The sequence below is a fragment of the Haemaphysalis longicornis genome, unplaced genomic scaffold, assembly GCF_048455015.1.
Source record: "Haemaphysalis longicornis isolate Haplotype H1 unplaced genomic scaffold, Haemaphysalis longicornis Haplotype H1 scaffold_1, whole genome shotgun sequence".
Classification (NCBI taxonomy): Eukaryota; Metazoa; Arthropoda; class Arachnida; order Ixodida; family Ixodidae; genus Haemaphysalis; species Haemaphysalis longicornis.
The window spans coordinates 85,810,214-85,836,803 of NW_027526203.1; the positions used below are offsets into that span (position 1 = coordinate 85,810,214).

The 26,590-nt window shown below is 45.3% G+C and overlaps 1 protein-coding gene and 1 long non-coding RNA gene across 2 annotated transcripts in view; one reads left to right on the top strand and one right to left on the bottom strand.

Annotated features, from left to right (window-relative positions):
- Positions 1–26,590, bottom strand: part of LOC144164836 (uncharacterized) — a 204,038-nt gene that overhangs the window by 147,533 nt on the left and 29,915 nt on the right. The window lies entirely within an intron of this gene.
- On the top strand, positions 14,931–16,050 carry LOC144164831 (uncharacterized). The gene has a single exon (XM_077695093.1). It carries the CDS (start codon positions 14,973–14,975, stop codon positions 15,858–15,860), a length of 888 nt encoding a protein of 295 aa, XP_077551219.1. The 5' UTR covers positions 14,931–14,972; the 3' UTR covers positions 15,861–16,050.

Here is a 26,590-nt window from a genome sequence, read left to right on the forward strand (position 1 = left end):
AAAAAAAAATGCTCGAAGCGTTCTTAACAAATCCATAGCACTTTCTTCCTCTGTTGATTCTTGCTCCGCTGATATTGTCATCCTGACTGAAACATGGCTTTCAGCAAAAATTAAGAACAGCGAGATATTAGACTGTGAAAAGTTGTACTGTTCCTACAGATACGACCATGACGTTCGATCCGGAGGAGGAATGCTTATAGCGGTCAACGATACACTTGTTTCGCATGTAATTTCGGAAGTGACGCCCCTTGAGCTTGTTTACGCGCGCATACTTCTTGCTAGCCGAGAATTCATTATCTGGGCCTGTTATTTTGCACACCCTCCGGTCAGAGTGCTGAAGGCAGTGTCGGTATCTGAGGGACTGTCTTCGAGTGGCCAATTCTTCTGAGGTGGTCGGCAGGAAGGACTGGAGAGTGTACACCGTGAGTGGTACGACTGTGCAGTGAACCTCACGGAGGTTTTGTGGCGCAAGGTTTGGTCCTCTTTGCCAAAAAAGGAGAAGGTCAACGCAGAGCCACAGAAGCTGGTGACGCACACGTGGATGAAGAGCAGCAAGAAATTCTCAGGTTGGGAGCCAAGTTCTGCACGGAACCGTCGCTACAAACACCGGAGAAGCTGGCATTAGCAAGGCACATCTCCAGGAACGTGAGTGAAGCGGAGAAGGAGTTGTGTGTCAGAGACTGTGTTGAAGTCGTAGCTGATGCCAAACGCAAGTGTAAACGGCAACTGTGTATCACCTCGTTGGCTCGCTCTTTACATTCAAAGGAGGTTGGACAAGTAAGAACAGACAAAGAAGGGTGCCTTGTGGTGATGACTGATACTATGTACTCTGAAAAAGGCCTGGACGTGATGCACAAGTGCTTTAGGGAAGTAACAGTAAAGCCTCAGAATGCAAAGAAAAAAGCATTGGCTTTGCTAGAAAGGTGCAATCTAGAGAAGTTGGCTTCACAAGTAAAAGAAGGAAAAGGGAAAACGCTGGAGGTGTTTCTCGCAGCAAAAACACATAAGCTTGAAGTTCCGTTCAGAGCCATTGTTTCAGAGCACAACTCGTGGCAGTTTCTAATATCTGCCTTCCTTAAAAAAATGCTCGCGTCGTTGAGAGTGAGTGACCCATTTCTTGTTAAAAATTCTGAAGAAGTTGTGGACTATGTTTCGGGTATGAAGGAAGGGAGTTACATGGGTTTCAGCGTTGACATACAAGACCTGTATTATTCTCTGCCTCAGGGGGGTTTACTGCAGAGAGTGAGAGATTGTGTTGAACAGTACAATGATGAAGTCGCGTTTCCTAATATAGGTGGAATGTCGCTGGAAGCCTTTGTAGAACTACTGGGTCTGTATCTGGAGAGTACTTACGGGAAGTACAAAGACAAGCTGTTCCTTCAGAAACAGGGCGTGTGCATTGGGTCGAAAGTAGCCCCTGTGTTAAGTACAATTTTTTGAGTAGGGTGGATAGTCGTGTAAAGACTGATTTAGAAAGAAGTGTGCTCAGAATCTCCAGATACGTAGACGATTATTTAGTACTGGGCCAATATACAGAGTTGGAGGTGTTCAAAGCACATGTGTTAAAAGTCTTCAGAGTTAGAGGCGAAGGGTTAAGTTTCACGTATGTGGTACCGAAAGAAAACATGCTGCAGTTCCTGGATGTGAGTTTCACATTTGAAGAGCACCACATGTGCTGGAAATACTCGCCACGTACGGAAAACCCACTCCTGGATTACACGTCTGGGCACTCAAGGATAGTAAAAAACGCTATCGCCATGGGATGTTTCAAATCCGCTCTCACCAAGACTTGCAAACACAAAATGGGTGACGCATACCGTGAGCAAGAGCACCGGCTCAAAAAGGCTGGGTACCCAACCTCAGCATTGCTGACTGCTTGCGAAAGGCTATTGAAAAGAATGAAGTCGGAGTGCAAGGCGAAGGAAAGAAGCCCAGAAAATAAAATTTCAGTAATCTCTTACGTGCATGGACTGTCACACAAACTTAAAAAGGTTGCAGCCAAGTATAATGTAAATGTCGTTTTCGCGGCAAAGAACAAGGTGGGGAGTGTCTGCCCGGCAGTGAATAAATTGTACGGAGGACAAAAAAGAGCCGAAACTAGGAAGTGCACGATGAGTGCCAAACACAAGTTTTTGGACTGCAGAAAGAACGTAGTTTACAAGATTCCTTTCCCTTGCGGGCAGCATTATGTCGGTCAAACAAGCAGATGTGTAAATGTTAGGCTTAGGGAACACTTGTCCAGCTTGAAAGGAAGGCCATGTACGCATTTGGCAATGCACTGTGAGCAATGTACGTTAGACAAGTGCGAGCCTTTGTTTAATCGAACTACCAGAGAAATTGTTGAAGCATGGCACATGGCTGCAATCAAAGGAGCATGCGTGAACCCAACCTTCAGTCGCCTTGTCAGAAAAAGAAATCCAGTTGCTGAGCAATACTAGATAGTTTAATATGATTGTATGGTTATCATGTTTTTAAAGCAAAGCTTTTTACCTCTACCCCCGAAGGGTTCTTTCGCGACCGTTGCTGTCACCAGAAAACTCCAGCGAACGAATAAAAGAATTTACTGCCACCGCCGGGAATCGAACCTGGCACTAATAGACTAACAAAGCGGAAGCCCATTGTCTTACCGATTTAGCTACGAGCCCACGCGAAGACAGGGAAGACAGGTGGTGTACTCACCAAGCACATCTACGGGTTTACCCCCATTGTTCTCGCTGAATGCCACGTGAAAGCGTCACGCGACCACTCACGCCCGTCTAGCGGGCCTGTGCGCACCTTGCTCATGTGCTAAGAGTTACAAAAATTAAAGGAAGCTCACACCAATGCATGGCATCTCACTTCTAGTCCGCCAATGTGCTATCAAGCCTGTGGCCTCCAGTGTTCACGTAAACAATCACAGCTCCTTGTCGTCCGCCCTCACGCCAAACCAAGGAATACATTCAAATACTCTTTGATGGTCAGGCCATCACTCCAAACCCCAGCATCAAGATCCTGGGCCTACATTTCCAGGCCAACACCAAGAGTGACGTCTGCTTGCAGCGCCTCAAAAACAGCATTAATCTAATCATACACATGATCAGGCGAGTTACCACCAAGAAGCGAGGCCTAAAAGAATCCGGTACCTTTCGATTAATTGAAGCTTTTGTCCTCTCGAGAGTTACTTACGACAAACCCCTATCTTCTTCTCGACAAGGAAGACATAGAGATGCTTTATATAATGATTAGAAAGGCGGTCGAGCAGGCCATTGGTCTTATCATTAGTGCGTCCACACAGAGGCTGCTTAGCACAGGGCTCCACAACACGGTGGAAGAGCTGATAGAAGGCCATCTTTCTAACCAGAAGGTCCGACTCAGAACAGCGATGGGTAACCGCATGCTTCACCAGATTGGCTGGGCAGCCCAAAATGTCACTCAGCTTGACGTACTCCCAGACGTTTAGCGACTGAAACTAAAGATGCTCCCTTTGCTTACAAATATGAACCCCTCACATGACGAGGGTCACCGAAAAGCACGGGCTCAAGTGCTAAACACCACTCTCGGTGGGGATCATGCAGTTATCTACACAGATGCCTCCAAACATCGGGGGCAGCAATACGCCATCATCGTGGCTTCTTCCAGAATCAACCTCCTTGCGTGTACCTCGCTTAGGACCCAAGAAATGACGGCAGCAGAAAAGGCAGCCATTACCTTGGCTCTCGCTAAACCAGGGGTTCGGAGGATAGTCAACGATTCCGAGAAAGCCTACTGGAATTACCAGTAGGGTTGGGTGTCCCGACCTGCACTGCGCGTGCTAAACACCACTAACTAAATGGTTCCATTCAGCTCATCTGGACACCCCCTCACGCTTCAATGGAGGGCAACAAATACGCCCACCCAACAAGCCTGCGCTTTTACCTCCCGTTCTATGGAGCTGCACGAGGACAGTCTCCCGCGTGTCACGTTCAGGGAGATAACCCAGCATTATCACCTTCTGAGACAGACCGTACCTTCGCCTTACCCTGACCTTTCGAGAGAACAACAAACTACCCCACGGCTCATACAATCCGGGCTCCTTCCCACAGCCTACGCGTCTTCACTTAATGTATCCGAATCGCTACGACGCTGAATGTAAATTTTGCTCTGAAGTAGGAACACTCCGCCCCGTAATCGGCGTGTGCGACTTTAGCCCTGACCGCCTCCTCTCCTCTCTTTCCATCAACTACCCAACAAGAGCAATCGGAGATGCTGCTGTCCAGGCCCTGTCTACCTACCCAGCTTCAGCGGGTGGACAGAACACAGGCTGCGCGGACTGCATATGGGCCCCACAGAAGGAGGAATAACTCCCCAGGGCTGCACTCTGGGCCGCTCAGAAATAACAGAAGTATTTCTTCTTCCTCCTCCTGCTTCTCTTCCGCAAATCTCGTCGCCTCCGTCCGCGGCGCAGAGACGGAGAAGACAGATCGTCTAACCCCGGGTTGTAGCTTACTTTAATTTTATTAAAAAAAACGTTTCCACTCTGGCGCTACACCAGTACAACTCAACCAAACACCGTTCATGCTTCAAGCATTGATTTAACCTTAACAAGAATATTTCTTTGAAGTAATAAATGATGTGGTTAAGTGCAGTTGACTTCTCTCTGGTTTTGCTATAAGTAGAGCGATGTGAGTGAATTTAAGTGACGTCGCATGGGTAATCGTTATGGGTGCCGTTTACAGCTTTGTTTCCAACGACATTCACGGGGTGGTTTGGCGCGATTTTTTTATTCTGTTGGAACCTGTACTCATCCGGTCATGCGCGGTGATCAATTGTTGTTAGTGAGTGTATATATATATGTGTTGCTGGTCTTCGTGTCCCTTTTTGTATCAGTCTCCGTCTAAAGTTGCTCAAAAGTTACAGCCATGAACTGTCAACCTCTTTAAAGAAACCCGAATGGTAGATACAGACATAAAGATCACGCCCCACCGCACGCTGAACAGGTCACAGGGCGTTATCTCTGATCCTGACCTGATGAACGAAACAGAGACAGATCTGCTCGAGGGCCTTCGAGATCAGGGCGTGACGGCAATGCGAAGAATAACCTTGCGTCGAAATGACACCGAAATCCGTACAAAACAGTTGATCTTGACATTTGACTGCTCAACGCTCCAGAGTCGGTCAATGCAGGCTTCATACGATGTCTAGTCCGACCTTACAAACCAATCCTGCGTCGCTGCTTCAAATGCCAGCGGTTCGTGCACGGCACAAACTCTTGCCGCGGCAAAACGACCTGTGCCAAATGCGCCGCACAGGACTACCCGACAGATAATTGCAACTCCACCACCTTCAATTGTGTTAACTGCGGGGGACCACAGGCGGCGTACTCCCGCAAATGTGAGAAATTCCAACAAGAAGAGAAAATAATCAATGTGAAAGTAACAGAGAACATCACCTTCCACGAGGCGCGAAAGAGATTCGCCTCTTTCCCCCTGGGGAGGCACGCCGACGCAGCTCGCCGGAGGGCGGAGAGGCGTCTGGTTTTGGCGGGGACCCAGTACCGAGAGTTGAACTTGGTCCCGCTATCGCCCCCCCCCCCCTGGGTTGCTTTGGGCAGCCGAACCCCCTTCCGCCCCCCTCGCTGAGCCAGCAGCGGCTGTGGTGGCATCCACGTCCGTTGGGGATGCTGCTGCATCCACCGTTTCCTCTCCACCGGCCCGAAGCACACGTGAGGGCACACAGGAGATGCAGGCAGAAGAAGCCGCAGTAGTTCCCACCCCCGCCGCACCGCCTGTGCCACCCGGGGCGCTCCTGACGCCCTCGGAGGTCGCGGTTCGAAGGAAGGGCACCGGAAAGGGTGCCAAGTCTGGAGGGTCCAGTCATCGTCCGGGGGGTACGGTCACCACTTCAAAATCTGATGATTGCATAGATGTGGGACCTTTCCTATCTGCTTCGGCGTGGAAGGAGCGCGTCCCTCCATCTAAACCTCTAGAGAAGGATAAAAAACCCTTCTCAAGAGTGCAAGCCCCGAAAGACCTTACGTAAATAGTCACACCCCAGCAGCTCCGAACACTTCATAATGGGAAGAGAAAACATAATACAATGAAACTGCAGAGGCCTTAAAAATCTTGACGATGTATACGAAATACTGAATGCTAATCAGCCCAGTGTAATGGCTGTTCAGGACACAGATTTGCATTCCAAACACACAAATTTCTTAAATAGTTACCTGGTATACAGAAAGGCCAGGGATGGCTGCACACTCTTTTGGGGGTGTGGCCATAATCGCCCGGAAATCCTTAGCATGCCACCCGGTGACTTTGAACACTGTCCTTGAGGTTGTAGCAATTCGCACAATAATATTCAATAGGTTTATAACGGTATGCTCCATATACATTCCTCCTGATATTGCACTTTGGAGCTCTGACTTCAAGGCGCTGGTCGACCAGCTGCCCGAACCATACATCCTAACAGGCGACCAATTCTCTTGGGGGCTCTTCTCGCACGGATGCCCGAGTTCGCCTTATATAGAAATTCCTTACATATTACGGAGCATGCCTTTTCAACAAAAATGAGCTTACATACGTTAATATAGGATACAGCACACACTCGTATCTTGACTTGGCTATTGGCCCCGCAGTTCTCTTTCACTTTCTCGAGTGGAGTGTGGACACTGCCCCTTATGGTAGGGACCACTTCCCCACCTCACCAACATATATAGGTAAGGGCCCGTCTTCCCAGAACAGGTTCGATGAAGCAAGAGCTAACTGGAATACATTTCCAGAGACATCCAGACTACTCTACGTACCATAAGACACCTACACATTGAAGAAGCTACCCAACTCCTCACGGTGCACATCCTCAACGCCACCAAAAAGTCCATTCCCCACGCCTCTGGTGCCCCGCGCAATCAGAGGACGCCGTGGTGGAATGAGGACTGTAGGTGGGCGCCAGAGGCCCAGAACAAGGCGTGCGGTATTCTTCGACGCTACCCCACGTCGGATAATCTCCTTTTATTCAAGTGGTCAATGCGTTCGGAAAACGTGTGCGCAGTGAGGCAAAACGAAAGAGTTGGCACACCTTCTTGACATCCGGTAATTCATACATGGACACACACAAAGTTTGGACACGTGTACGCAAGCTCAAAGAACAACAGACACACAACCTGCCCCTGGTGAGCACAACAGGGGACACATATGAAGACCAGGCGACACACTTGCACAACAATTCGAACACGTGTCCAGTTCAGCACACTACACAAACACTTTCATGAAACACAAAACATCTGCAGAAAAGAAGTCACTGCGTGATAGCAACAAGTCACACACTTCCTACCATTCTCCTTTTTTAATTCATGAGCTGAAGGCAGCCCTGACCAAATGTTAGGCTTCAGCTCCAGGTGCAGACAAAATCACATACACCATGATACAACACCTACACTCAGACACCCTTGAAACACTTCTACATCTATACAATAAAATATGGATTTCGGGACACATTCTACGCTCTTGGAGGGAGGCAATAGTAGTGGCTTTCCTGAAAGAAGGGAAGGACACTTCCTCCCCTGCTAGTTATCGGCCGATTTCTTTGACAAGCTGCCTATGCAAGCTTCTCGAGAAGATAATGAACAGGAGACTCGTGTACTTAGAGTACAACGGTTTTCTCGAGAGCTGCCAGGCAGGCTTTAGGGCGGGGCGATCTACCAACGATCAGCTCGTTGCATTAGAGTCGCATATCAAAGATGCTTTCTTCCGCAAGCAATATTGTATTACCGTATTCTTCGATCTGGAAAAAGCGTATGATACCGCGTGGCGGTACGATATCCTAAGCGACCTGAAGTCCTTCGGCATGTCGGGTAACATGCTAAACACTCTTTCCAGCTACTTGTCTGAAAGAACCTTTCGTGTTAGAGTTGGAAAAGCACTCTCAAGGGTTCATGTACAGGAAAATGGCCTGCCGCAACGGGGAGTTTTGATTTGCACTCTGTTTATTGTAAACATTAATTCACTCAGAAAGGCATTGTCACCATCAATTTCCTGCTCAATCTATGTAAACGACGTGCAATTATCCTTTAAGTCTTGTAACCTGTCTATCTGCGAGCGCGAAGTCCAGCTTGGTGTTAACAAGCTAGCTGTTTGGGCAGATAGCAACGATTTTAAATTAAATCCAGGAAAGTGTACTTGTGTTTTGTTTTCAAAAAGCCGCGGCATTCTGCCGGATCCAGACATCAAACTCAATGGTGTCTCAATTCCAGTCAGAAATGAACACAAGTTTTTGGGCATAGTCCTTGACGAAAAAATCACATTCATTTCACATATAAAACAACTTAAACATAAATGCTTAAAGGCTAAGACTATTCTCAAGGTTCTCCCCCACTCTTCATATGGTGCTGACAAACAACTTCTTTTACGTGTTTTTACTAGTCTGATAGGTTCACGATTGGACTATGGAAGTGTTGTTTATGGGTCAGCAAGTAAAACATCCCTCAAAATGCTAGACCCAGTGCTTCACCTGGGGCTTCGCCTATCATGTAACGCCTTCCGCACTAGCCCCGTCGAAAGCCTCTATATGGAGTGTCACAAATGGAGCCTATAACGTCAGCGGGAACACACAGATCTCCGTTATGGTTTTAAAATTTCTTCCATGCCTCACCATCTTTTTAAATAAGTTTTTTTATGATACCTTCATGACGGAACTCCTGCTAAATCGACCATCGTTCTCTGCGCCCTTTTCTTTCAGAGTTAAAGAAAAAGCGTCACGGCTTGCTGTCTCCTTTCAGATACCATCGAAACTTCTGTAACAGATTTTATATCAGCATAGCATCTCCGCCCTGTATTATGCGACACATCTTTCATACACGTAGATAAAAACCGAGCTCCTAAATGTGCAATTCTGCAGCACTTCTTGCATTTGCAGCAGAAGTATCATTTTTCGGAATTTTATACAGATGCCTCTGAAACTGCCACCTCTGTGTCCTGCGCTGCGCATGGACCCGGCCTTAATGTCACTAAAACTCTGAATAGTAATACTAGTATCTTTACAGCAGAGGCTAACAGTGTACTTCTTGTTGTTAATCATACTTCAAAGCCACATCCCACAATTCATTATCTATACATATTCACTCAGTGTTGTGCGGTTTTGTCGTCAACAAAGTCTTCGAAAAATTACGTTGTCAATCTTATTGTCAAGGGTGTTATGTCTGTGTTTGTCCACAAATTTGAACTGGTCCTTTGCTGGGTCCTTAGCCACCGTGGTATACCCGGGAACGAAGCCGCGGATCGAATGGCTGCTGCTGCTACACTCTTGAATAGAGTAGATATAACCACATTACCCTACACCGACATGAAGCCACACATCAGACAACTTCTCAAAACATGGAAAACACACTGGAGTGAACAGACAACAAGTTACACGTAATAAAACCATACTTGGGACTATACACCACCGACACACGCAATAGATATACAGAAGTCGCCTTGGCTAGATTACGAATAGGGCACACACATGCAACGCACTCGCACCTTCTCACTGGAACTACAAGACCTTTGTGCACCAGGGGCGGAAAGGCCCTATCCGTGTTCCACATCCTCATACAATGCAAAGCACTAGAAAAAACACGACACAGACACTTCTCACCACCATACAGACAACACAATCCAGTACACCCATCGCACTTTTTAGGGAAGGACCCCATAATCACCCCCAAGCGTACTTTTAAGTTGCTTAGCGGTGTCAAGCTTTGCATCTCATTACTTACCATGCATATTGACACCCTGGCCCTCTACACCAGTCATCTACATTGTTTTTTATGTCATTTCACCTATATTCTTAGTTGAATTTTTAGTTGAATTTATTGAATCATCTAATCCTCATAAAACCACTTTTTCTTGGCGCTCTTTGCCCGTAGTCGGCCTTGCGCCAAAAACAACCAACCATCATCAAGTGTCTGTTTCCAGAAATGCTTGTTTAAATCGGAAATGGCGCTCAGGCTATTTCGTTTGTCGAGTTCATAAAAGCATGGAGCCGAATAGGCATGCCTGCGGGGGAATCCAAATTTGTTCGTTAGCTCGGGGAATTTGCAACATCGGGTTTCGTTAGGTCAAGTTCTGTGCGTAAAAAACTGCAATACATGTTACACGTTAAGCACCCCGGAAGGTAGAACACAGCTAGGGCTTTGGTGGAACCAAAAGAGCCGAAGCCGAATCTGAAACACAACATGATTGCTGCAGGGAGCACAACGAAGTTTATATGGACAGCTCAACATTGGTTTAACAGCACGCCTGGAACTGACCACGGAGCTATGAAAAGAACTTTTCATGTAAATAAATGAAGGAAACGTGATAATAAAATCTCGCGCATTGAGATGATTTCGTCACGTAAGAAAGAACGCAGCGTTACCGATGCGTCTTTGCACCTGCATTGGGATGAAATGCTTGAAGTGTTTTATTTATTTATTTATTTATTTATTTATTTATTTATTTATTTATTTATTTACTTATTTATTTATTCAATACTACAACGCCTGTGGCATTACAGTGGGGGGCGGTACAAGGAAATGTACACTAATCAATGTAAGTGATTTAACAATAAATGCAGAGTAAAACTTAAACAACATACACAACTTGAATACACAACTTGAATGTTACAACAAATTGGGCCACAACATGGAAAAGAATGCATCGTTAGACATGAATGTCACAGCATCGCGAGCTAGCCGATTCCAATTCGATATGGTCCTGGGGAAAACTTTCTTGGGCCATCTGTTTTACACTTCATTTCTCTTACCTTATTCACATGATCCAAACGTTAAGAGACAATCAGGCCTAAAAAGTAGTTTTCTCGCTCTATGCCAGTACTGGAGTGAAAGATATTATGAAATAACTTCCGCCTAAGAGTCCTTCTACGTTCTTCTAATGGTTCCTATCCAAGAATCTCTTTCGCACGCTATACAATGAAATTCGTAGTGCAATTTCGGAACACAAAACGGACCGCTAAATTTTGCACTCTTTCGAACTTTTGGACGTCATTCTTTAGCCAAGGGTCCCATACAGTGCAAGAATAATCAAGAATAGAGCAAACGTTCATAAAATACAGTAGCTGTTTAGTTTGGAATGGATAATGTTTTGTATTGCGTCGCAAGAATCCTAATACTCGACATGCCTTGGCTTAAATATACTCGATATGGCGGTGCCACGACAGAGTGGAGGTAAAGAAAACACCAAGATACTTGAACTCAGGAATATATGAAAGCTGCTCAGAGTTAATTGTGTGTTTAACCTGATAGGGAGTACGCTTTATTGAAAAACACAAATGTACAGTTGTCTGCAAATTTATACGCATACCCACTTTTTTCACCACTCTGCTACCCTGTTTAGGTCATCTTGCAAGGCAAAACAATCACTCGTATTATGAATAACTCTATATAACATGGAATCATGAGCGAATAATCTTACATGAGATGAGATGTTAACACTTAGATCATTTATGTAAATTAAGAACAACAGAGAGCCCAAAACAGATCCCTGGTGTACACCTGATGTTACTTCTATCTCGTGCGGCTGTTGACTGTTTAATACTACTTTCTGGTGCCTTGAGGTTAAATATCCCTGAACCCAAGAAATAACTGATTTATTCAAATTATACCAAGATAAATTTTGTACCAATATAATATGCGGAACAACGTCAAAAGCTTTTTTACAATCCAGGAAAACCGAATCAACCGAGCAGCCGTTATATAATGCACTAGCTACATCGTGAGTTAGCTCTGTTGGCTGAGTAACGCAGGAAAAACCGGTACGAAATCTTTGTTGACAAGTGCTTAGCAAGGAGAATCTGTTTACGTGATTAATAATGTTAGTAAAGAGTATATGCTCAAGCACTTTGCACACAGTACTTTTCAAGGAAATCGGCCGGTAATTTCAAACTCTGTTACGTGGTCCCGCCTTGTGCACAGTGTTACGAATGAGCTCACCGCTGGGCTTTGTTTCACCACTCCTTGGCTGTGCGGCGAAGACTCCACTACGTGCGCCTTTCAAGCAGCCTCCTTCCCTACCCCCCCCCCCCCCGCCCTGTCGGTCGCTTGTGGCCTGAATGTCCAACGAGACGAAAGATCCAATCGAGCCTGAATGTCCAACGAGACAAAAGATCCACCGAGACGAAATGTCCAACAATACGTTTACTGCGCTCATTCGGATAAACAATCAATAAAACAGCTTTATTTCCTTTGAAAAGGAGGAGTAAGGGACTAAAAGCTGGAGCAGCTTGACGAGGTCCCGACCCCATTTCAAGTCAGCAAAACAGCAGCTTGATGATCAATCAGGAACAATGAATGCAAATAAATTGACAAATTTTACATAACATCGAGTAATACAAAACTTATGTGACATAACGCACCTACAGTACAGAAAAGTTCCTAGGCATAGTCATGAAGTGACGTGAACACTAAAAGCAGCAATCTAAAAGAAAAGGGAATAAAGTTCAAGGCTTGTACTATTCCCGGGATGAAATGAGCTGGGCGAAGCGTTTGATGAGATCATTTGGATTATATGACGGATCAAAATCTTCATGGTTTATTAAATTTAGCAAGGAAGGTAGTTTGTAAGACAGAGATTGTTCATCATAAGCTGTTCTAGGTGTGGGTACAGGAAACATTTCTTTGTGCCTTGTTATGCGAACACTTGTGTTGCCTTTTAGCTTAGCAAGTTTTATTATGGTATCGGTACCATACTTAACGAAAGCTTTGTAGCACAACATTAACCGATAATCATACAAACAAAACAGAGGAAGAATTTCGTACAGTGGAAACACGTGTTTTGTTGAAGAAGTATAATGCACGGTAGCAATATGACGTATGGCTCTTTTCTGCAGTAAATACAGCTTGCGTAAATTTGTGACACCAGTAGTACACCACACTATGCTGCAGTAATGCAGCAGAGATGATACCAATGCATTGTAAATCATGATTTTTACCTTTGTAGGGAGAATGCGTCGCATACGTGGAAGGACTCCAATTGCGGATGACAACTTTGAATGGAGGTTATTAACATGTTCATTCTATGCAAGGTGCTTAGAGAAATGTACGCCAAGAGTACTAACTGAATCCGCCATCTCTAACTGCTGAGAGGCCAGAAATAAATTCAGTTTTTTTGTGGCTGTTCCTTTAGTCGTGTACAAGATAACTTGCGTTTTCGAAGGGTTAATTTTTAAAGAATTTACCGAGGCCCAGGCATCTATGTTAGACAGCGTTTTGTTGGCCTTCACTTCTATCTCTGTTTCCGGATTTCCTGTAATAAAAACTGTCGGGTCATCTGCATATGAAACAAATGTGGCGTTGTCTGTGCAATGTAAAACGTCATTTATGTAAATTAAAAACAAAATTGGTCCTAGACTGCTTCCTTGTGGCACACCTTGAACAACCGGCGTCCGCGAAGATGTTACATTGTTGTTATCTACGAATTGTGTTCTGTTTGAAAGATATGATTTTAGAAGCGCATGCGCTGTTCCACGCACACCATAGTTTTCTCATTTGCCAAGAAGAATAGAATGATTGATTAAGTCAAATGCTTTGGAGAAATCTACGTATATACCTAAAGCCATTTGTTGGCGATGGAAAGCATCTATAATTATTTCTTTTTGAGTCAAGAGGGCTGTTTCAGTAGAGCGATGCTTCCTAAACTCATGTTGAAAGTCTTGTAATAAATTGCGGCGGTTAAAAAATGCTAGCAGTCTGACTTGAATTAATTTTTGATACCCTTCGAAAACACTGGAATGATAGAAATAGGTCGATAATTGTTCAGTGCCCGTTTATCACCGTGCTTGAAGACAGGAACAACACGCGATGTCTGCATTTGTTTGGGAAACATGCCGGTGGATAATATTAGGTTATAAATATTGGTGAGGACAGGGCATATAATATCAAGCACATACTTTACGGGGCGAATCTGGATACCATCGGCGTCCAGAGACCGGCTATTAGCTATATCGCTAAAGGTAGAAAAAACTTCTAAGGGGCTAGTCAGGGCAAGAAATAGAGTGTTAATAAACGTGTTTGTAGGAAGGAACTGAGCATAGCTGTTTAGTGCGTCATGATCACTAGACGAAGGTTTTAATGAGCAGATTTCGTTAAATGCGTAAGGTATAGCATTTCCAGATAGTTTCTGTCCGTTATGGTACAGAACATCCGGAATAGCTGAATTAGAAGTTGGCTTTTATAGACCATTCAATTTCGCCAGACTACCTCACTTCCTTGATTGGCTGGGTCACGAAACATTCCCATGAAATAAGTATCCTTTGCAGCCCTACGCTGATTTGTTACACTGTTTCTATATTGCTAAAACTGCTTTAGCAGAGCTGGATCTCTTGATTTCACAAATTTGGCATATAAGGCATGTTTCTGTTTCACCATTTCAAGAAGCTCAGGTGTTACAAGGTTTTCGTGCTTTGGATGACCTTGTTATTTTAAAGCAAAGATTTTTACCTCTTTGCCCCAAGGGTTCTATCGCGACCGTTGGTGTCACCAGAAAACTCCAGCGAACAATAAAAGAATTTACCGGCACCGCCGGGAATCGAACCTGGAACTAATAGACTAACAAAGCGAGAGCCCGTCGTCTCACCGATTTAGCTACAAGACCACGCGAAGACGGGAAGACAGGTGGTGTACTCACCAAGCGCATCTATGGGATTTGGGTGGGCTTGGCAGCTGTGACACAATGCAGTTCGCTTACCCGTTCATCCCAACAATGCAGGTGTTCCTTGTAACCGTCGTTCGCCTGCTGCTGCCTGGCCTGGCAGTCACTCCGTTGGACCCGTCGTCGAAATGCAGCTTCCTTCCTGGCAATGGCGAAGCAGGCACTGGCCCTCCCCCCTGCGCTACCGCTCCGACGCTGTTGCCAGCGCCATGGCTTGACTACTCCTCCCCCACTTCACCTTGGACAGCCCCATCGAAGTCATCACCACTCCGAGCACCTATATATCGCGAACGGTCACCGGCGTCAGCTTGTGGGCTTGGCAGCTGTGACACAATGCAGTTCGCTTACCCGTTCATCCCAACAATGCAGGTTAGTAAGCACAGCAGTCTCTACGCGAAAAAATCAAGTGATTACTTTCTAGTGCAGCTGCCGGGCCCACAGTGTCTTGTCGCTATCCTTGCCGAGTGTTTACATGCTGTTTTCTCTGTACTCTTGTTGTTATCCGGCGACATTGAAACTAACCCTGGTCCGGAAATGAAAGAAATCCTCGCAGAACTCGGAAAAATTAGCGCTGGACAAAGCAAACTAATATCAGATTTTGAAGAAGTGAAGAAACAGCTCCTAACAACCGACAAAACATTGTCGGATTTGGGGAAGCGCATGACCGAACTAGAACGCCATTACCAGAATATTGTGCCCATTCGAGCTGACATCGCCGCTATTCAAGCCGACACTACCGCAACCACACAGTTAGTTTCCGAACTTGAAAAACGGTTGGATGACGCAGAAAACCGGTCACGCCGCAATAACTTAATCTTCTATAACCTTCCAGATACTAACGCCAAAGAAACAAATATTGAAACAGAAGAACTTATTATTAACCACTGTCTTGAAAACTTGGAAATAAAAATTGACCCGAAAGAAATAGATCGATCGCATCGCCTCGGCCGCCACAGCCCTGATCGTTGCCGCCCGATAATTGTCAGGTTCACATTCTACAAAACCAAAGAAAACACCCTCTCAAATGCCAAAAAGTTGAAAGGAACAGATTTCAGCATTGGCGAAGATTATTCCCTCTCGGTTCGTACTGCCCGTCGTCATCTCGTTGCTTTCGCCAAGCAGAAATCAGAAAAATTCCAGATACGCTTCAAAACTTTGCACATGGGCTCCAAACGGTACATTTTTGACCACGCATCACAATCGGTCATAGAAGTCGCATAGCGATCACCGCGCCCGCAGACCAAACCGCACCACCGCCAAATCCAATCACGAAATGAACTTTCTTTTTCTGTTATCTTTACTAATATTCGCAGTCTCATGCCGAAGTGTCAACTCGTGTCTAACTTTGTGGCGTCTTCCACCAGCAATATTTTGGTACTAACAGAAACTTGGCTAACCAATGAAGTTACTGACGCCGAAGTGCTCTCGGATTTACCAGATTTTCAGTTATTCCGCACCGACCGCAAACGCGGCCGGGGAGGTGGTGTGCTAATCGCTGTTGGCCCAGAAATACCCTGTTCTGCTGTCGACATAAAATCTGACCTCGAAATTTTGTGGCTGATTTGCCATGCTTCCCCTCAAACATTCTTACTCGGGGTGTGCTACAGGCCACCAAACACCAATACAGGCTTTTCACGTGATTTAAACAATATAATGAGCACACTCACGACCACCTACCCTAACGCTCACATCTTACTTTTCGGTGACTTTAATTTTCCGAAAATTGATTGGCATAACCCTGCACCCTCGTCGGCATACGATGTCGAAACGAAAGATTTTATAGACGTTTGTTTGAATTTTAACTTATCTCAAGTAGTGTCAGAGCCCACGCGCATAGCAGGCGGCTGTGCTAACATCCTAGATTTAATACTAACCGACCGTCCGGATTCCTTATCGTCAATTTCATGCCTACCCGAAATTAGTGACCACAAAGTAATACATGCAGATTTTTCCTTCCCTCTTGAGCGGCGCGACAAACTCAAGAAAACAATTACCTTATACGATAAAGGTAATTATGAGGCCATAAACAACGAGCTCGAAAACTTCTTTCCAGTCTTCGAACATGGCTTTCATTCCCGATCTGTGAACGATAACTGGGGGATCTTTAAAAGAAAGATGAATGAACTAACTGGCAAATTTATCCCCACAAAATCATTCCGTAGCACGCCGCAGAAACCGTGGTTTACAAACAAACTAAAGAGACTAGCGAATAGAAAAAAGCGCCTTTTTCGCACAGCAAAAACAAAAGAAACGCCTGACGCTTGGGCAAAATACCACACAGCCGAAAAAGAATATACCACCGCTATTACTAACGCGAAATATACGTTTTTGAACAATGATTTACCAGCCCTGCTAACCGATAACACACGAACATTCTGGCAAATCGTGAACCCTCGGTCTACCAGCACCATCCACCTTACTAATGACTCCGGTCACGTGCTTTCAGATAATCAATGCGCTGATGTTTTTAACGCCTCGTTTTCATCTGTATTTACTAACGAATCTAGCGTACCTTCCCCTCCTGCCCCGGTGCTGATGACATCCTGTATGTGTTCAATTGTTTTTTGCGCAGATGGTATTTCATGTGTTATTCAAAACATGAAACTGTCCTCATCAGGTGGCATCGATGATATTAATTCAAAAGTGTTAAAAAACATCCATGAAACCATCGCCCCATTTCTGTGCTTGATGTATGCGCAGTCGCTCTCCACAGGCATTCTTCCAGATGACTGGAACATGGGCAAGGTCGTTGCCATCTACAAATCAGGTGATAAGAACTGTCCATTGAACTACCGCCCCAGTTCTTTAACAACCGTCCCGTGCAAAATCATGGAACATGTCATATACTCTCAGATTGTAAACTTTCTAGATTCTAACAACTTTTTTCACCCCAGCCAGCATGGTTTTAGGAAAGGATTCTCCTGCGAAACACAACTAGCAATATTTCTACACGATTTGCATGCTAACCTTGACAACAACTTACAAACTGACGCAATCTTTCTTGATTACGCAAAGGCATTCGACACAGTACCCCACCAAAGACTAATGCTAAAACTATCCCAGTTAAACTTAGACCCAAGTGTACTAAATTGGATCGAAGCATTTCTAACTAACCGTTCTCAGTTCGTGCATGTCAATAATAAATCTTCCGCGTATCTCAAAGTAACATCAGGTGTACCTCAAGGTTCAGTTCTTGGCCCCCTCCTGTTTCTAATATATATTAACGACCTACCCCTCAGCGTATCCTGCAAAATCCGCATGTTTGCAGATGACTGTGTAATCTATCGAACAGTAACTAACACTCACGATCAAACTCTTCTCCAGAAAGATCTTAACCACATTCAAGAATGGTGCGATAATTGGCTTTTGTCTCTTAACCCTAACAAATGCAAACTTGTTACGTTTTCCCGCCGTAAAAATCCTTTCATTTTTTCTTATCATATCGCCAAAGTCCCTGTAGAGTCGCAACCATCCTTCAAGTATCTTGGTGTCACATTGCATTGCGATCTTACTTAGAATGCGCATATTACTAACGTCATTTCATCGGCAAATAAAACTCTGGGCTTCTTGAAGCGTCACCTACGTCATGCACCAAAACATGTGAAGTTACTGGCATATCAGTCCCTCATCAAATCAAAACTCGAATATGCCTCCCCCATATGGAACCCGCCCCAAACATACCTCATTAACGACCTGGAATCTGTCCAAAATCGCGCCGTTCGATTCATTCATTCGCAGTACTCGTACGACATCAGCGTTTCATCCTTGAAAGCACAATCCGGTTTATCATCCCTCTCTGTTCGCCGTCGTATCGCCACCCTTTCCCTCTTTCATAAATTTTTTCATTCTTCCCTCAATGCAGCTCCTTACATCCTCCCCCCGACATACATTTCACACCGCACAAGCCATCCACTTCAAGTGTCCCGTTATCGCAACAGAACTGTCACTTTTGCCGCTTCTTTTTTTCCCCGCGCCGTCAAGGATTGGAACGACCTTCCCTGCTCCATTGTTTCAACCACCTGCCCATCATCCTTCATTACAAATGTTACAAATCACCTGTGCTGCGAAAATTAATGTGTTCAAATGTTTTCTTTTCCTGTGTATCCACCCCTTATGTAATACCCCCCAGTGGGGTCCTTAAGGAAATAAAAATGAAATGAAAAAATGAAATTACCCCCTGCGTTCTCGCTGAATGCCACGTGAAAGCGTCACGCGACCACTCATGCCCGTCTAGCGGCCCTGTGCGCACCTTGCTCATGTGCTAAGAGTTACAAAAATTAAAGGAAGCTCACACCAATGCATGGCATCTCACTTCTAGTACGCCAATGAGCGAAAGCCTGTGCCCTCCAGTGTTCACGTGAAAAATCACAGCTCCTTGTCGTCCGCCCTCACGCCAAATAAAAGAATACATTCAAATACTCCTTGATGGCCAGGCCATCACTCGAAGCCCCAGCATCAAGATCCTGGGCCTACATCTCAAGGCTAACACCAAGAGTGACGTCTCCTTGCAGCATCTCTAAAACAGCATCAATCAAATTATACACATGATCAGGCTAGTTGCCACCAAGACGCCAGGCCTAAAGGAATCCGGTACCTTTCGATTAAATCAAGCTTTTGTCCTCTCGAGAGTCACTTATGTCAATTCCCTGTCTTCTTCTCGACAAGGAAGACTAAATAATAATTAGAAAGGCGGTTGAGCAGACCTTGGTCTTCTCATGAGTGCGTCCACATAGAGGCTGCTTAGCACGGGGATCCACAACACGGTGGAAGAGCTGATAGAAGGCCATCTTTCTAACACAGAAGATCCGACTCAGAACTGCGGTGGGTAACCGCATGCTTCACCAGATTGGCTGGGCATCCCAGAATGTCACTCCGCTTGACGTACTACCAGACTCTTGGCGACCAAAACTAAAGATGTTCTTTTTGCTTAGAAATATGAACCCCTCACATGACGAGGGTCACCGAAAAGCACGGGCTCAAGCGCTAAACACCACCCTCGGTGGGGATCATGCAGTTATCTACACAGACGCCTCCAAACATCGAGGGCAGCAATACGCCATCATCGTGCCTACCTCCAGAACCAACCTCCTTGCGTGTACCTCGCTTAAGACCCAAGAAATGACGGCAGCAGAACAGGCAGCCATTACCTTGGCTCTAACTCAACCGGAGAATAGTTCGGAGGGTAGTCACCGATTCCAAGCAAGCCTACTGGAATAACTAGTCGAGTTGGGTGTCCTGGCCTGCACTGCGCGTGCTAAAAAACCACTCTCTAAACGGTTACGTACAGATCATCTGGACACCCCCTCACGCTTCAATGGAGGGCAGCAAATATGCCCACCCGACAATCTTGCGCTTTTACCTCCCGTGCTGTGGAGCTACACGAGGACAGTCATCCGTTTGTCACGCTCAGGGAGGCAACACAGCATTATCGCCTTCTGAGACAGACCGTAGCTTCTCCTTACCCTGACCTTTCCAGGGAACAACAAACTACCCTACGGCTCATACAATCCGGGCTCCTTCCCACAGCCTACGAGTCTTCACTTAATGTATCCGAATCGCTACGACGCTGAATGTAAATTTTGCTCAGAAGTAAGAACACCCGGCCCCGTAATCGGGGTGTGCGACTTTAGACCTGAGCACCCTCCTCTCTTTGCGTCAACTACCCAACAAGAGCAATGGGAGATGCTGCTGTCCAGGCCCTCTCTACCTACCCAGCTCCAGCGGGTGGACAGAACACGGCCGCGCGGAATGAATATGGGCCCCACAGAAGAAGGAATCACTCCCCAGGGCTGCACTCTGGTCCGTTCAGAAATCTCACCAGAAGTATTTCTTCGTCCTCCTCCTCCTTCTCTGCCGCCAATCTCGCCGCCTCCGTCCGCGGCGCAGAGACGGAGAAGTCAGATCGTCTAACACCGGGTTGGAACTTTAATTTTATAAAAAAAAGTTTCCACGCTTGTGCAACACCAATTCAACTCAACCAAACACCGTTCATGCATCATGCATTGATTTAACCTTACCAAGAATATCTCTTTGAAGTAATAAATGGTGTTGTTAAGTGCAATTCACTTTTTTATTTATTTCATTTATTAGTTCCTTAAGGGCCCGAAGGCATTACATAAGGGGGGCAAATACATATAGGGAAGACAACAAAAAAAAAACGAAAGAAAAAATTAGTGACTGACATGCATCAGTCAGCACAACTAACAACAACAAAAAAAAGCAGATCAGAGAAAACTAATACCAAATTACCAAATACACATGTTCAGTTATAAGACATAAAAGCACAGAAAAAGAAAAGACAAGCAAGAGCAATTGTGCAGGTTCCAACTAGTAAGGATCTATGTTATGAATCAGCATTGATGTTCGGATCTTTAACAACAGCGCAATAGACAAGGACTAGAAAAGAAGCACAGACAAGCGCTGACAAACAACTGAGCGTAATTTATTGCTGCTCGCCTATAAATACGCTTGTCACACGTAAAAATACACAAAAAACAGAAGATTTACACAACCATGAGAAAACGTAATCACGTCTTGTCATATCTACAACCACACGTTTACCCATAATGTAATTTATCTCTTTTTGTGTTAAAGCCACTGACGGCTTGCTGACGCATTTTTCTTTCTTCACCGCAATCTCGAACGCTTCGTGTATCTCCCTCGTGTCTGTATCTCTGTATCGCTTCCAAATGGCGCAGTCATCCAGAAAGGGCACACGGCCGCATGATGTGCAATGAAGAACGAGGTTGCTTCCCGTGCATGTTTTCATCGAGTTTGCGTGTTCAGGCAGCCGGTCATTCACGCATCTTCCAGTTTGCCCGATGTACGATCGACCGCAACGAAGGGGAATGTCGTAAACACCTTCTTTGGTGCACTCCGTAAAGCGTGTGGCATGATTCGTGGTGCACGTTCTTCGATCTTCATTATGTGACTCAGCATTCACTTTGCCACACAAGTTACCCAACTTTTTTTTGCTGAGAAGACCACATTCAGGCCCGCCCGGTTTCCTACTTTCTTGAGGCGATACGATACGCCATGAATATACGGTATAACTGCGACCTTCTCGACTAGCTCCGGCACTTTCTGCCTACGAGTCCTTCGTAGGCAGTCCTTCGTACCCAAGTGAGGCGGTTGGGGGCGGCAGGTTTTCCGAACCAATGCCTGACGGCGGTAGCGGAAAGGCTCCTAGCCGAGTTTACTGGACGAAGGACTCGTAGGCAGAAATTGCCGGAGCTAGTCAAGAAGAAGGTCGCAGTTATACCGTATATTCATGGCGTATCGCATCGCCTCAAGAAAGTAGGAAACCGGGCGGGCGTGAATGTGGTCTTCTCAGCAAAAAACAAGTTGGGTAACTTGTGTGGCAAAGTGAATGCTGAGTCACATAATGAAGATCGAAGAACGTGCACCACGAATCATGCCACACGCTTCACGATGTGCACCAAAGAAGTTGTTTACGACATTCCCCTTCGTTGCGGTCGATCGTACATCGGGCAAACTGGAAGATGCGTGAATGACCGGCTGCGTGAACACGCAAACTCGATGAAAACACGCACGGGAAGCAACCTGGCTCTTCATTGCACATCATGCGGCTGTGTGCCCTTTCTGGATTACTGCGCCATTTTGAAGCGGTACAGAGATACAGACACGAGGGAGATACACGAAGCGTTCGAGATTGCGGTGAAGAAAGAAAAATGCGTCAGCAAGCCTTCGGTGGCTTTAACACATAAAGAGATAAATTACCTTAATGGGTAAACGTGTGGTTGTATATATGACAAGACGTGATTACGTTTTCTCATGGTTGTGTAAATCTTCGGTTTTTTGTGTATTTTTATGTGTGAGAAGCGTATTTATAAGCGAGCAGCAATAAATTACGCTCAGTTGGTTGTCAGCGCTTGTCTGTGCTTCTTTTCTAGTCCTTGTCTATTGCGCTGTTGTTAAAGATCAGAATGAACCAACTGGCCCCAGTCGAGACGCTAATTGATGTTCGGAGTGGTGATAATGGTTGTCCAATTTTTTTCGAAAAGATGCGCGGTCAGTGCATGATACTATATTGTCGGGTAGCGAATTCCAAAGGGTTATTGCATTGGGAAAGAATGAACTTGTGAATGCCGATGTTCGACCGGGTAAGTGTGCTATTGGCTGGGTGTGATTTAGGCGGGCTGACGTGCGGTGGGCCGGTTTTAACAATTCATGCCTGGATTTTGGATGATAGTAGGCCCCATGAAGGAGGCATAAACGTGCGATATGACGGCGCGATACAAGTGACGGAAGGGAGATGGGCTGTTTTAAAGATGTGACGCTGGTACCGGAGGAGAACTGGGAGGTGATAAAGCTAGCTGCGCGATTTTGTATGCATTCTAGGTTAGTGGTCAGATATGCTTGGTTTGGATGCCAGATTGATGACGCGTATTGAAGTTTTGGTCTCACGAATGTTAGATAAGTAATTTTTGTTATTTCTGTGGCCGCAGATTTTAGATTTCGCCGGAGGTAACCAAGAGTCCGTTATGCTTCGGAACAGATTGTTCGATGTGTAATTCCCACGATAATGATGGTGACATGTGAACGCCTAAGTATTTATACGATGTTACAGAGCATATGGGAACAGCATTAATATTGTAACTGTGGTGGGTGATGGAGCGTTTACGAGAGAATGAGATTAGTTTGCATTTCGATAAGTTAAGGGGCATGAGCCAATTATTGCACCATAATGCGATAGTGTTAAGGTCATCTTGCAGGGTGCTGTTATCGTCGGGGCTTTTAATTGCAGAGTAGAGGACACAATCGTCGGCAAAAAGTCTTAGTTTACTTTTTATGTTAGTTGGCAGATCATTTATATAAATTAGAAATAAAAGTGGGGACAGACTGGCGCCCTGTGGTACCCCCGATGTAACAGCTGTAAGCGGTGATTGGTTGTTATTGGCGAACGTGAATTGCATGCGGCCTGTAAGGAAGCCCTGGATCCAATTTATTATGTTTGTAGGCAAACCGAGGCAAGTTATTTTGAGAATAGTTGGTTATGTGGGACGCGATCAAATGCCTTTGCAAAGTCTAAGAAAATGGCGTCCGTTTGAAGGTTGTTATCCATGTTAACTAGAATGTCGTGCGCAAACTCTGCGAGCTGTGTTTCGCACGAGTAAAATGTCCGAAATCCATGTTGGTATGGGAAAAAGAAATTCATGCTTTCCAGATGACTCATGACATGAGATGCTATTATGTGTTCGAGAAGCTTGGACGATATGCACGTAAGAGAAATAGGGCGGTAATTAGCTGGTGAAGAGCGATTGCCTGATTTAAAGACGGGGGTTATTTTTGCTTTTTTCCAGTCGTCTGGGACCTGGCCTCTGCGTACGGATTGATCAAATATTAGACATAGGATTTCACTTGAGACGAGGATAGTATTTTTTAGTAACTTACTGTTAATCTCGTCGCAACTGGCAGATGATGTTAGCTTCAGTGTACTAATTAATTCGGCTATACCTTTAGGAGTAAATTGAATGTCGGGCTGTGCACTGGATGGTGTGTATGTTCGAGCTGTGATGGATGCGTTGTTAACAGGAGTGAACACAGATGTGAAGTAGTCGTTGAGAACTGTAGCACATTTGTTAATGTCTATAAGTTGACCATCCGTGTTTGTGAGTTCAAGTTGATTAGTCTTCGACGTGGGGGACAGTAAGCGCCAGAACTTGTTGGGATTAGTTTTCAGTATGGATAGTAGGTCCGTTGAAAATAATTTATTTTTGGCATCTGCTATTTCTTTTACGTATTGAGTCGCGCATGACTGGTAACGGTCCCACGCTAGTGGTTCATTTTTTGCTTTGGCTGTTCGGTAGAGGCGTTTTTTCTATTACGAATGCGTTTTAGGCAGTTATTAAACCATGGGTTATTGGAATCAGATTTCACAAGTAGGCAAGGAATAAATATATTTTTTAAGTTTATTAGTTCATTTTTGTACAATTCCCAGTTAGCATTAGGAGTGCGTGTTTCGTAGGTTTTACAGAAGAAAGAATAAAATCGCATAACTTCATTGTTAATGGCGTCGTAATTACCACGCTTGTAGTCTGTAATCAGTTTGGTGCTAGGGGATCTTCTTGCAAACGGAAGGGCTATGGTGATGTCGAGCAGACTGTGGTCACTAATGCCGGGCCAAACGTTTACACTTTTAATGTCATCAGGGCAGGTGGTTAGTAACAGATCGAGTGTGTTGTTGCCCCGTGTTGGGCATGATATAACTTGGTGAAGGTTAAAGTCTAAAGCAAGATTAATAAATTGGTTGGCTTCATTAGTAGTGGTTCTGTTCGGCGTCGAAAGCAGAGTCCAGCTTATCTCAGGGAAGTTGAAATCGCCAAATAAGAAAACGGGAGTGTCAGGATGTTTGGTTTTTATGTCAGTTAGGGCACGTGTGAGTGAATCACAAAAGGATCGGTGGCTGTCAGGTGGCCGGTAGCAGACGCTGAAAATCGATTTGACCGCGGGGTTTGTATGAGGATGCACAATAATTTAAGGTTATCGTCCTGTAATACGAGCGATGATGACAGTGTGTTTTTGACAGCGATGAGGACGCCACCTCCTCTGCGACCGACACGATCCCGGCGAAACAGATTAAAGTTTTGGTTAGAAGGGAAGACCTCGTTGTCACTGATGTTGCTGTGCAGCCAAGTTTTGGTTAGTACTACGAGATCGGCTTCAGTGTCATCAATAAAACTGTAAAATTCGGTGCGTCTTGACATTACGCTTCTGATGTTGGTGAACATGACCTTAAGCTGCAGGAATGATAACGGTCGCCGTTGAGATGGGAAGCTGGTGGGACTATCTGGTTTACGTCATTTGACGCCATTGTTAGTTTCAAGAGGTGGTTCGTCATGACCCGCAGAGCTAATCGAAAATTTTGTGCATTCACTAATGCTATCGGTGGCAGGGTTGTACATGTAGCATTTATTGCCCACGAGTACCTCGTCTAATCTCAGTTTAAACGCGCAATTTTTAGGTTTTATGAATTTTAGTAGTTTGGACCGGGCTAGGCGTGTGGCCGATGCGAAGTCTTCCCTAATCGCGTAGTCAGTATTTTTTAGTTTTGGCCCACATGATAATATGCTCTTTTGTTTTGAAGTTAGTAAACTTGACGATGATAGGACGTTTTTTTGTTGAGAGAGGGGGTTCCGATACGATGAGCCCTTTCAATGTTACATGCGTTAAGTTGGAAGTTTAGGTTTGTTTGGCAGAAAGCCACAACTTTTTCTTCCGATTCCTCCCATGACTCTTTATCTGTGTCGTCTAGACCCAGGTACAGCAGGTTATTTCTTCGGAGGCGGTTGCTTAACTCGGTGCTTTCGGTTTTTAACGTTGCTATTTCCTGGATTAACTGGTCGTCAGTGGTCATTTCGGCATTCATGTTACGGTTGCTTAGTTAAGATTCGAGCGCTAGCAGTCGATTGGTTAGAGTGGACAACTGGTAGGAATGTGTTTCATGGGTTAGCTTGAGCTTTTCTATTTCGGTACGTAGGGTGGCTTGCCCAGCTTGTAGCTTTCGAATAGTGGTTAGGATAGGGTCAGGGGTAGTTTTGGGTGGGCCTGGGTTGAGTTCTGCGTCACCAGATAGCAATAAGAGCAGGTTTGACAGTACAAGACAAGCGCCGGCATCGGAGATCAATCGCACAACAGCAATACAATGCAGAGCACTGGGCCAGACACCGCGAAAAGGAAACAGTTACTGCTACGATATTCTTTGGCACAGTCGAGGTAACTAACCTGGAAGCAGAGCAGAAACTTGTACATTGTGCTTGTGGCGGTGTCGAGCCCCAAGCAGCCGGTGTTGTCGGGCGGGTTAAATGTGATTTGCTGGGGTCCCGTGATTGATGACGTCGATGTTGGGGGTTGTTGCCAGGCGAAGGCGCCTGGTTCGGCCAAGAACGGATTTCCGGAGAAGCTGTGACAGCATGGCGGCGCCCAGGGGA

Bases quoted from the DNA above. Each gene is read 5' to 3' on its own strand.
- LOC144164831 (XM_077695093.1), top strand. From the start codon at position 14,973: ATGCAGTTCGCTTACCCGTTCATCCCAACAATGCAGGTTAGTAAGCAC.